Source organism: Rhea pennata, chromosome 4 (genome assembly GCF_028389875.1).
Source record: "Rhea pennata isolate bPtePen1 chromosome 4, bPtePen1.pri, whole genome shotgun sequence".
NCBI lineage: Eukaryota > Metazoa > Chordata > Aves > Rheiformes > Rheidae > Rhea > Rhea pennata.
In genome coordinates this window covers 74,583,916-74,596,600 of record NC_084666.1, presented here as the reverse complement: position 1 = coordinate 74,596,600, position 12,685 = coordinate 74,583,916, and the positions used below count along the sequence as shown (strand labels likewise).

The 12,685-nt window shown below is 43.4% G+C and overlaps 1 protein-coding gene across 5 annotated transcripts in view; it reads right to left on the bottom strand.

Moving 5' to 3' along the window:
• The window catches only part of AFF1 (ALF transcription elongation factor 1), a 116,708-nt gene that overhangs the window by 13,820 nt on the left and 90,203 nt on the right, over positions 1-12,685 (bottom strand). For all 5 annotated transcript variants that reach the window (XM_062574329.1, XM_062574325.1, XM_062574328.1 and 2 more), the window contains 5 exons: positions 11,814-11,970; positions 8,050-8,967; positions 5,350-5,447; positions 1,711-1,954; positions 158-249 (listed from right to left, as the gene is read on the bottom strand). In XM_062574329.1, the coding sequence (XP_062430313.1) occupies positions 158-249; positions 1,711-1,954; positions 5,350-5,447; positions 8,050-8,967; positions 11,814-11,970 (1,509 nt within the window). The remainder of the gene's footprint in view (positions 1-157; positions 250-1,710; positions 1,955-5,349; positions 5,448-8,049; positions 8,968-11,813; positions 11,971-12,685) is intronic.

Here is a 12,685-nt window from a genome sequence, read left to right as displayed (position 1 = left end):
ATGCAAGTGTGCAGAACGGGGCAGGCCCCAGACATCTCCCTCTTTCTTTCTCAAAAGAGAAGTGCTCAGCAAGAAGCAAGAGCAACAGTGGATGCAGGGCCAGTTGGGCCTGGTGTTTTCTGAAGGGTTAGAAGAGGGGTATGAAATGAGAACTCACTTTTCAAACTTGACTTGAGGTCTCCTTGGCTTGGAGGTACCATTTGGCAAAGAAGGCACTGGGAAAGGATTTGAGACATCCCCTGCAGATCCCTGGAAAAATGACAGAGTAGAGAAGAAACTGGTTACAGAGATACCATCAGGAACAGGTCTGAAGCCAGACTTTCCTAAATTCTAAGAGAAAACATTTATTTGCCCAAGGCACTGTCCCTTCTCTATGCTCCTCCTCTTCTCTCCTCCTTCCTCTACCCTCCCCCCCTTCCAGTAACAGAAGCGGAAACTTGGCTTCTTATCTAACTGCTAGTAAGGCTTAACACAATTCAAACTTTTTCCGAGTATGGAGAAATTAAGTGGCAGATTTCCTTGCACAATGACTAAGGTAACAGTAAGCCTGCTAACAGCACCTTTTTCACGGCCACTAGCCAAGGCAGGGACTAGCAACATCCATTCACACCTATCTCTAGATTAACCAGACAGCAATTGCTGATTCTGCATTACCAACTAGAATATCAGGAAAAGAAGCCAGTTAATACAGCATCCACAGTCTCCCTTAAGAAACACATGTGAAAGTCCTGGACCACACACATCCAGAAACCAGCAAATGGCAATATAATTGAATTTTATAACCCAATAATGTAAAGACCTAGCTGCAAGGCTCATTAACAATAATTGGGTAAGCAAGCTATGTAAGCTCCTACCAAGGTTTTAGTCAAATATAGGGGCTATTGCTTCTTTCAAGTGATCCATTCTTTCTTTTTGTAAAGGCACTTAATTTTGTTACTTTACTATTTGTAAAGACACCATCACGTCATAACCTGCAGTTGCACACAGTCAGAAACACTTACTGCTAAAAGCATGATTTTCTTGCCTTTCCTTTACACCTGGTTACCCCTTCTCACCATTTTTCATTGGTGAGATGAAAATGGATTAAAAAAAATTCCACATAAGTCATCAAGTTAAATCGTGTCCAACAATTAATAAGTGTCCCACAAAATCCACAGACACCCTGACTTCAGGTCACATTCCTACTGAGGCAGCAGATGGTTCGAATTATGTCTGCACCAGCCCACTGATTCCCTCAGAAGGGAATCTTGCTGGGATAGATCACACTAAGGACCTGCTTAATGTCATGTGCGACCTGGAAAGTGAGCAGAGACATTAGTGTTGTAGCAGCAGTGCAATCTCTTGGTTTGTTGGTTTTGCCAGCAGAACCCTAACAGCACATCACTCATCACAACTCTATCAACAAGGCAATACCATAAACGCAAGCCCAGAAATCCCCATAACCACAGACCTATTTGAAGCCTCTGCTCACTGTACACCTTTAGGGAAAGAATGCTCCCCTTTGGGTTAGCAACATGCAGTCACAAACATCTACTAAAGGGACAAAGATGCTTCTAGGAGCCTTCTCAGGTGGTGGTAAAGCCCTTCCCTTTTAATATTCTAAGAACTTATTTCTAAAAAAAAAAAAAAAAAAAGAAAAAAAGAAAAAAACAAAACATACAGTACCCATGGGTTGCAGGAAGTATCTGGCCAGTAGTAACAGATACCTACTTTGCTGCTCCTAGGCTGTTCGGGATGCTTTTTGTCCACTTTTTTGTGCTTGGAGGACAAAGGATCCTTGTGGCTGCTCTTGTTCTTGGCAGTGTTATCTGTGGCAGGCAGCTGGCTGCTCTCACTTCTGTGTCTCTTCTGGGCCGTCTTGGTTGGCTTCGGAGCAGGATGTGCAGGAGACATGGGTGGCAATGGTGGGGGTAGCAGATCTTTCTTCTGTATCTCAAACGAAGCTTTTGATACTCTGCAGATGGGAAGTGAATTTATCATTTGGGATGAAATGATGTACATATATATATATGTATATGCGCTTTTATATATATGTATAGTAGAATTTTTTTAAAACTTAATTAAATCATGTACCAATTCTGTTTGTTCAGCTGGAGACTCTGAAAATGTGAGATGACTTATTAACCTAAGCAATCCAACATAGGCAAAATGAAACTTTAGGGACTTCGTAGTGTGTTGGATAACACATCTTCAGCTGTCAGCAACATATAAGCAAGTTGCTTTTGAAGTGACAATAAGCCTTAAGCATTATCATTAAAGGAAAGACTTCAAACTAGGATGTTTTGATGTTGCAAAAAAGATACCTCTCCAGCACAGTCACTTTTCATTGAAAGAGACCAGAACCTCTGGGACAGATCCCCCAGCAGTGCAAATCAGCTATTCAGAGCACCTCTGTCTCTCCTCTATGGTAGGAGGCACTTTCCTATGTTCAGAGATTCTCACCCTGAAACTTGATTCAAATTTTGAGAGAATTAAATTGAGCTTTCCTCTGTTGCTTTAAGACTTGTCAACTAAATTAGCCAACACATAAAAGTTGAGAGGATTTAAGGGAAAGAAACTTAAAGTGTTGTGCTTCTAAATGGCAGAGCTGACCACTTCTAGTAATACTTTGGCATACCAGACTTCAGATCTTCTGACGTTAGGATTATTGAGGAACTCCAGTAGCTATCTGGCAGCACCAAACAGATGCAAGTCTTATGTCAATAGTCATTTCCAGCTCTTTTTTTTAAAAAAAAACTTCTCCAAGTTTTCAAGAAAACGCAAAATATCCAGAGCAGTGAATCCCAGCTCATGGACTGTAACATCTGGAGAGGAAGAAGTTAAATTGAATCCAGTGGAAAGACTGAAGCACGACGTTGCACAGCTTACTAGCTCTGCTGTCCGTGGAGCAGTAACAACTAGGGAGCGGGATGTATTCACAATGCACCTGGCTGCACAACAACACAGTCCAAGAAAGTGGAAGGAAAGGAAGAAGACAAAAAAACCTGAGAACAGTCCCATCCCTTCTTCAAGAAAAAAAAAGCTACAGCTGTGTGACACGCTGGAGCGGAAGCCGGTTATCCCATGTTAGTCCCTAAGTGCTGTGCACACATTCCCCAGCCTCACCACCTCTTGCAGCTGATACATCCTGCATGGAGTGCAGCAGCAGCCCCAATCCTTCCTCCTGCTTCCAGCTGCGTTTCCCAAACCTGATCCAGTGCCCTCTTTCCCCTAAAATGCATCCTATTATTCCTACTATAAAAACCACAGTGATTAAGAGGAGTGCACCTGTTTTCACTAGGGAAAAGGAAGGAATGAACTCCAAAATCAGAACCCTTCCATCATTGTCATGGATGCAAGTCAGTATCTTGAATTCAACCTGCAAATAAATGGGAAATGACTGCAACAGCCCCAAACTAATGTAGCAGATGCCCCTCTGAGGAACAGTGCCCATTTCAAGGGATGCTTTTGGAAGCATTAGCTCTAGCTAAGACCTAGCCAGAATGCTGGTCTGTAAATTATGGAGGAAGTTTCAGTAGATCTACCAGAAGCACTGTATATGCCATGCTGGAGTAACTGAGAAATTTCTGGTTATAAAGGCCAACCGAGGTTACAGACAAAGATCAAGATTCAAGAGGCACACTGAACGTGTGTCCATTTGGTTACAAAAGAAAGGCAATATATTGACTTCAGTGAAAGAGGGAAATGCTCCCTACCCCTATGCATACTAATCCGATTTCTGCACAGTTAACCCTTGTACACATCTGGACCAGGCACAGTGAAAAGCCAATTAGCACAGCAGCATCTGGGCTTGATTACAGAAACGGAGAGCTGCATATATCCACGTGCTGCTTAGGCATCCCAGTTTGGGTCTTCTCTGCAGCTTCATGATGCAACAGGTGACAAAACAGAGCTCTGCAATATCCACTATATCCACCTCTGTGTTCTCAGATAGGAAAAGACACGTCCACCCACCACAGACGCTGTCTATTTACCTGGAGTCAGCAGGTTAAGTGCAGTTCAGAGCCTGGTACTGGTGGATGCAAAAGCAGCTTATGGAGCAGGCAGTATCAGTATTAGCCTGATGTTTTTCTCTCAGCAAGATCTTTTCAATTAAGAAAGCAGCTATGATTGCCAAGCCAAAGTTTACAGACATCTAGTTGCACTTAATACAATATTTTTCTCCACACAGAAAAGTGAAGAGACCAGAATTCCCTCTACTATGTACACTATTGCTTCAAAGTGGGAATGAAAGTCAGGGCTTCTGGGCTGCACTTTCAGCTCTATCACTTACCCGTTTGCAATGGGAATCTGAGCAAACAACTTAATTTGTCTGCGCTTGGTTCCCCCATGTGCAAAATGTGTTCTTACACCATCTCACTTTACAAGGACTTTGAGAGCTTCAAATGTTTGTGAAGTACCACAAATCTGATGAAAATCTCCCTGCTGCCTCCTATGCAGCAAGCAAGCACAGACTCCCACAAAGCAATTAGGACAGTAGAACACAGAATAAGGAAAACATGGAGGGAGAAAGAAAAAAAGTATTTTCTTGCCATTCCCTTAAATCCTGAAACTATTGTGCAGAACAAGCATACGCTGCTTCCATAGAAAAACTGCTGCCACCTCCCATATAATCTATAGGAAGCATTGCCTGACAACAGATTAACACTGTAGTTTAAAGAAGGGGAAACGACTACTACATCCCAGCAGCCTACCACAAACTGCAACTAGAGTAACATGCTTAATACGACCACCTTTTGGCACACATTTCTTTTCCTGCATCTTATCTTAAAGATGGAAGTGACACTGGCTTAATACCAGCTTAGAAGGAAAAGCACTGTGCACTGAATTGGCAACGAAATTTCTTGCAACATAAAAGGATTTCTTGAGCTACATGTAATTATGGATCGGGGCACGCAGCAACCTCAACTGTAGGATTGACAAGTCTGTGTCTAAATCAATGAAGTCTTCGTTCTGGTGTCAACGACTATAAAGAAGGACAAATGCCACCACATTCAGCAGTTTTATAGATGTGCAAAACAAGTATGGAAGGAGGACTAGACACTAAAACATCAGCCTGTGCTCAAACGATTAAAACCGTAATCCTCAGCATTCAAAAGGGAAAGGCGGGTATGTGATACTATGCATAACTGCACATCTGCAACAAATAAAAATGGCAAATAAATCACATCTCATTAGAGACATGGTTCCAGGATGTAAAGATAAATTTGCAACAGATTAAGTTTCAGAGAGCACATTACATTAAGCAAGCTCACAAGTATAAGAAGAGCAGGAGACACAGTTCCTTAACCTTTTAAGCAAAGGCTCACTTCTATGCATCCTTCCGGCATCCCACTACTGCATACTTACTTCAATTTATTGGAGTCTTTGTGAGTTGAAGACTGCAATGATTTGGTTTCTTTGTCTGATTTCATTTTCTTCCGATCAATCTCCTTCTCCATCTCCCTCTAACCAGAAAAAGAAAAAGATCACTTAGTCTCTGCAAGTTCATGTAAAGTACAGACCAACATAACTAAGTGCAATTGATTCATGTTAAAAAAAAACAGAAACAAAAAGATATTGGAACTGACGAAGTGGAAACGCAGGACACAGTGGGCATACATTTCAAATTCACTTGCAAGTATCCTAAAATGACATTTTATCTACTTTTGCTTGAGTAGGTTAATTGTTTTGCAGTGGATGGAATAAAAGTGCTAAACCTGTCCTTGCTAGTTGTCCAAATTAATGTTACTTATGTTCCCGAGAGTAAACATTTCATTATCTGCTCCTGATGTGTGCCCCCCTCCCCGCACCAGTGAGCATGAATCATACAGAAGGCTGAAACATATTAAAATTCCTTTTGGCAAAGTCACGAATGGCAAACAGTTGTGTTTTGTGATATGCACTGTTTGTCAAAAGGAAAGGGAAAAGCAGCACTTGCTAGAGAGTGAAACCCTCACAGATTCCCGAAATGTGTGTTTTTTTGTTAACAAGAAACAGATTTAGGGTGAAATTTTAAAAAGCTGGTTAAAATTGTTGCCTATATTCTGTCTTCCAGAACAGCAAGAACCACTGAGGCAGAGTGGTAATAAATAATACTTTTCCATTGCATTCCGTGGATTTTATAATACAAAGCGTGCACTGCCAAACCATGGGTTCACCTGAACGAAAGGTTTCCAAACCGTTTGCTACAAGACGAAAATCGCAAAAAGGAGCTGAGTTATTTAATCAGCTCCCCCCCAAAGGTTTTGCTGCTAGCCAAAAGCATTCAAGGGCTCGCGCCCCCTCCCTCTCCCAAGAGACCGTGACGGAGCTGGGCGGCCGCGTTCGGAGCAGAGGCCACCCCCGGCCGCGGGCGCCCGCGGGAGCCCGTGAGCGGATTCTCGTGCGCCGCTCCGTACTGCTGCAGGAAGTCTGACGGCTGTACCTGACCTAGCTGCCCGGGAGCAGCGTCTTGGAGGCTCAGGCCGGAAGCACGCTGTCAAAATGCAGACGGCGAGGCTCTGAGGTGGGTTTTCCTGCGATCAGGAATGCAGGCTGCAAGGCAAGACGTGCCTCGCGTCAGATACCTCCTCTCTCGGGTCTTTGAGTCCCCACCAGGAGAAGGGACAGATTTACTGCCCGTTCACCTTTCTCCAGCTCCTCTACACGGCAGAGACACCGCCGGGGCGTCTCAGGTTGCTTCAGCATTTCCCTGCAGTTCTCAGCTCTCCTCCACGACCAAGGGAAGCTCAGACAGTGACAAGATTTAATGAAACTAGCCCAAGAAATCAAAACCATTCTCGCACTAACTGCAAGCCACTTACTGCTTGAAGTGGAACCAAAAAAAGGTACACAGGCCTTGAAATATCCACAATGAGTATTCGTATCATAACTATTCACCACAAATCCTGCAGCAAACTTTGCATGAACTCCCAGCCAGCTGGGAGTATATTCACCGTGCCCTTGGGGAGCCAGCTTTCAAAAACGACACGTGAACAACTACTGTGCCGAATGAAGAAGGGGCTGTCTTGTAATTCAAGAAAAGGCAACTATTACAGTTGAAGGACCCTAAAAGGATCTCTCCCTCCACTAGAGACAGACATATCTTTAAGCATTAGCATCTCTGCTAGCTTCACAGAGGCTCCAGTGAAAATTAAAGCAGCTTTCTATAGATCTATCCCAGTACTGAGATCCAAGGCAGAGTTTAGTTATAGTTATCATCATCAGTGAGCCTAGTTCAGTCAGAAATTTGCATTTAACAAAAAACAAAAGGCATGAGGCTGCTAGCACCACATCTAGTATTCATATAGTCCACACCTGTATAATTCATTCCCTCTTCTCTGTGTAAATAAGTGATCACAACTGTTTAACAGAAATAAATGACTCCGTGCAGGAAAAAACTGTACCACCCAGACTGAGCTTCTGCAGCTAAAGGTGGCTGAAGGCACATACACGGACACAACTAAAAGCAGCAGACTGTGGTGTCCTTGGACAGTTTTCCTTCTGGGCAACTCCTCAAAGAGCAAGCAAGGTGCTCACCTGCAACACACACTAAATGGACACCGCAGATAAATGCACAGTTTAGGAGGCACCTCAGATATTGTGCTGTTTTTAGAAGAAGGTGCAGGGGGTGGGGGAGAGGAGGGGCAGAGGCACTGCAGCCCTGCAGAGCTTGCTTGGGTTGAATGCAGAAGCCAAAGAACGCTATCAGAGGGCCAACAGACCATATGCTGGCTGGGCCTCCTGAAAGCTCCTCCAGCAAAGGAGGGTTGGGGTTTTGTTGTCCAAGAACACTAGTTTTACAAGAAAACAAACGAAGAACTGATTGAAAACACCTTTTGTCAAACAGCTCACAACACTTACTTTGCTCAGCAATGGATTTTTGATTAGTAAAAACCATTTATGCACTATTTTGATACATTTCATTTAAAAGTTTGATAACACTTTTATATGAGGAAGATAATGGGTCCACTCCAAACCTATGAAGCAGAAACAAACTCCAAAAGTTAGTTTTTCAAACAGCTCCACATTTACTAAACAACACCTTGGTCCTTGCAAAACTCCATCTCCTCATTATTCTCCTCTCACCTTCCTCTTTTTGAAGGACTTGTCAGGAGTGTCTGTGCTTTTCCTCTCCAAGTCCTGCTTCCTTGCACCCAGGAGCTCTTTAGCCTCTGCTTTTTTCTGGCGACTGCCTTTCCCAGGGGGCTGAGGAATCCTTGACAAGAGAGAGAGCTCAATTTTAACCACGAGGGTGTGAGGGACTGGGAAGTCCCTCAATGGTGATAACAACTTCTTTTCCCTGATAGGCAAGGGAAACTTGTCTTTGTGAAAATCCTCTCTGACCACAACAGCAGACTTATTGCCGCTAGTCCTGGTGGGGGTTGTGCCTTGGCTTTGGGTGAGGGGACTGAGAGTGAGATGCTCTTGGGCGCTGCCAGCCAAAATGTCTCTCACAGGCTTAGGGTCCAAAGGGAGCTTGGAGTTGGCTTGTTGTGAGCTCTTGTGCTTTCTGTTCTCAGAGGGCTCTTGTGATGTTGGTTTCAATTCTTTTTTATCACTGGATTTTGGCCTCCCTTTCGTTTTTACTTTTGGCTTGTCTCTGGAAGACTGGTCTTTAACTTCATACGGACCAGGTTCACTTTCCACCTTCAGGCCTCCCTTGGGCCCCTCGTGCACAGGGACCTTGCTGGGCCTTTTGATCCCAACAGTCTGCCTCTGTGAGGGCTCCTCAGTACGCACAGGAGACTTCTGGCAGTTTCGTTTACTTGGAAGATGAACATCCTGAGAAGCCCTGGCTGCTCGGCTAGAGTTCTTGGGATGAGAGTCCTTTGGTTCAGGCCGCTCATGAGAGGAATTGCTGCTGACACTCTTTCCCTGTTCCTTGTTCTCCTCTCGTCCATCAGCATGGACAACTTCTCTGAGACTCTCAGTTGGCACTGCTGGTGGGTTCACCTTAGTTAGCCAGTTGTCAAGTTGCCACTTATTAGATGTTGGTGGATCAGGCTAGAGATAAAAAGAGAAAGGAAGGGTGTAAGATTGGTATCTTCATTGGCTATTTTATCCTAGCACAGGTTATCAGAACCCAGAAAAAGTTCCCTTATTGTTAAAAGGCCTTGAAAGTGAAAGACCATGAAAAATTGGGGATACTCTAGTGTGTACAAACGAACACTTAACTCAGAAACACACAGTCCATTTTTGCACAGCAGCTGTCAAACATGCTACACAGAATTCCTGGCTCTCTGTTAGCCCTACCTGTATTAAGTGAGACATCAGTGTACATGAAAGCTTGGCCCTGGTTTGGCCCACGCTAGAAATGAACATCCTCACACAATCAGACAACACGCAAAAAAAACCCAAACAAACAAAAAAAAAAAAAACACAGAGCAAGTGCAAAAATGGAACTAGCTGTTGTCCTCATGATTCTTTGGGAAAGTGGTTTTCACAGAGCACTCCTCCCAAAACTGAGCAACAGCTGTCCCACCTGTCACATCCTGTCCAAGCCTTACAGGTAGGCTATCAGGCTCCTGTGGTAAGCCTGGTAAGCAGTTACCAGAAGAAATTATTTGGCTAACACTGACTCCAGCTCCTTTCAAGTTCTCTGCCCAAGCAATCCAACACTTGCTTGCCTCTGGGTCGAGCAAGGCATGAGATACGATCAAATTTTGAAGGTTCTGGAATCACAGTCAGAGACTGAAAATTTTGTTGCTAGTACCCCTGCATTTATTTAATTAAACAGTATTAAATGGTGTTCTAGGTGACCCTGCTTGAGCAGGGAGGTTGGACTAGATGTTCTCCAGAGGTCCCTTCCAACCTTACCCATTCTGTGGCAGCCTTACAAAATAGAAAAAAAACAACTAACCCTAAAACAGACAGCAGAAGCTGCAGGTAGGGCCATTATTGTCTCAGGCCCATTCTGAAAATCTTTCATATCTGTCAGCACTGCTCAAATGTATATGCCACTATCTGGGAATCACCACAGCACAGTCACACTCTGAACCCTTACCAATTCTCTCCAGCCACAACTCTAAACACTAGAAAAAAGAAAACCTAGTACATTAAAGGTTTCCAAGACTTATTAATTCCTTCTGCCTTGATTTCCTTCTCCGTCCAGACTCAACTCCGTTTTGTGCTGTGGAACATGCTGGTAAATGAGGTATGTCTTTAGGACCAAAAAACTTGCTTAACTGTGTTTGGGTGACTTAAGCTGGGGACCTGGTTCAAAAAAGAGAGTTTAGTTTTACCATGGGGTTTTAAATAAAATTAAGCCATAAATTCCATTATTATTTTCAGATGGAAAATGTGCCTTGTTTTCATTAGAATTTTAATTCATTAGCAACTCAGGAACACTTTCACTTTTTTTTTTTCTCTCCTGTTAAGCACTACAAACACACCCAAATGACTTAGTAAATTGCAATTTATAACATACGTAGTTACCAGACAGTGGCATACTCTGATCCTTTCCTAACACTTCCCCTACTATCGTTTATCTTGTTTGCGATCTACACTTTCATATAGGTTTTCATTAGGTTTTCTGAACACAAAGTAAAGTAAGAGACAGTATTAAAAAAGAAAAAGGAACTACTGCCCACAGGTCTTGAAGTCTTTGCTACTGTCTGTGAAGAACTGTCTATACACAAACAGGCCACGTGCATTAGCTTATTCCCTGTGCAACATGAATGAACAATTTGCTGAATAAAAAGGGATAAAATGGACAACAGAAAATAGCGAAGGTGAAAAGGATCTTCTAGTCTACTAATTCCCGGACAACACAGGCATGATTTGGTAAAAGGAGAGAAGCATAACATCTGTTTCCGTCCTAAGACGCTCATATTGCACAAGGCAAAGCCTGCAACTGCACTGCTGGATATTCAAGTGTATTACATGGGAGACAAAGATATATTTTCTCAAAGCTTCTGCAAAGCTTTCTGCACATAAAAGTCTCCCTGCTCATGTGCTTCCAAATTAAAAGCAAGGAAAGGCGGTGGGGGGAAGAAGGAATAAATGAAGAGGTTTCTGGGCTTTGTGAGAATACCTCAAAACTGTCAGTGGATTGGTTTACATCAGCTGTGGTCCACAGGATACAATTGTGCACTTCGTACTGGCCTGTGAATGTTTTGCAAGTTGGAGGATCTGTTTCACACCATGGGACATGAACACTTCTGCATCAGATTTTTAAAAGATGCATGGTCTCAATTATGAAACTTTGAAGCATTAAGTTCTGTTTGTCTGCTTTTCCCAATAAAAACCTCAGAAATGCCAGTACAGCAGTATCTGAGCCAAACTCAACAGAAGCAAGTCTAAGCACATTCCAGACCTTGCTGCAGGTCTGATCACTTCAGCTGTGATCTAAGAGAAGCTTAACTTGTCACTCACACACTGGAGCTGCAGAGAGGCAGCAGCTTCACTTAGCATAGCAGGAAAATGGTCTCACCCTGAAGCAGCCCACAGCCTTGGCACCCAGGAAAACTGCAGGTGGGCCCTCAACACACAAGACAAGCTGTGCTTTCCATCTGTGCCTTGCCTGCACCTTGTCAGTGAAGGCACTAATTCCTCCGGGAACGCTAGCCAACAATGCCAAAAGAGAGGGAAGAACACTTCAAGGTTAGGCACTGAAAAGTCTAATTATACAACTACTAAGGGTTCCTTTATACCATTACTAAGGTTACTTAATAGACAAACTCTAGAAGTAAAGCAGAGGGCAAGAAAAGTTTGATAAAGCAGGAAAAACTTGAAAGGGACACCTGAATGATGACGGTATTTCACGTCTCCCATCCTGACCACATCCAGCCAGTGGGAATTCTGAGGCAAGGCGCCGCATTAAGCAGCCTCTATGTTTTATCTGCATTCACCTCAGGTGCTGGCGGTCTCGGAGGGTCGTTTGCTTCGCTGTCACTTGAGCTGCTCTCCGTCTCTGAGTCTGACGAGCTGTCTGAGTCACTGGTGCTCCCTGATGCCGGGCTGCTGGAATGTGCTGATGCCACACTCTCAGGCTGTGACTGCGGGGCACTGCAAGGCCATCACGAGATAAAATTAGAAGCAGCATGGGCGAGGGTTACTTATGTATGATATTGACACGGCAGCATTCAGAAATAAAACTGAAACCCCATGTTTTGGCTCTGGGAAGAAAGGGGAGAAGGCCAAAGGAACACAATGCCATACTCAAAGATAAAGCACTGTAACAAAAATGCTTCTGGAAATTAAACCTTCACCTCCAACCCAGTCAGATGAATACACAAGCAGAATGCCAATGCTACAGTATGCAACTGCATTTAGCCAACGCAGGTGGGAGAACAAACAAACAAACAAAAAAAAAACCCAAAAAGTTTTTCTGAAAGCCCCTACCCTCAACAGAAAAATTATCAAATAAATGTGAACCCCGATGAACAGGAGAGACACATACGTTTCTCTTTATTGTACTTTCCCCTTTAAATTTTCAATTCCTCAGCCAAGCTTTTTGGCAAGGGTGCTATGACTGTTCATTAACTGCCATCTCAAGCAGCAGCACTTTTTGTAACAGTTATCCTTACTCAAAAGTCTTTCCTGATGCACTGGCAAATTGGACTGGATGAAAATGAGGCAGAGTTATGATTTTTAAACATTTTCTTTTTTTTTTCCTGTAATGGGCTTAAGTCAAAATGTTGATTTCTGATATTGAAAATTCTGTCCTACATCAATGTCACTGTGTCTGCAAGACATGGAGGCAAGCTCCTTGCTGATCCAG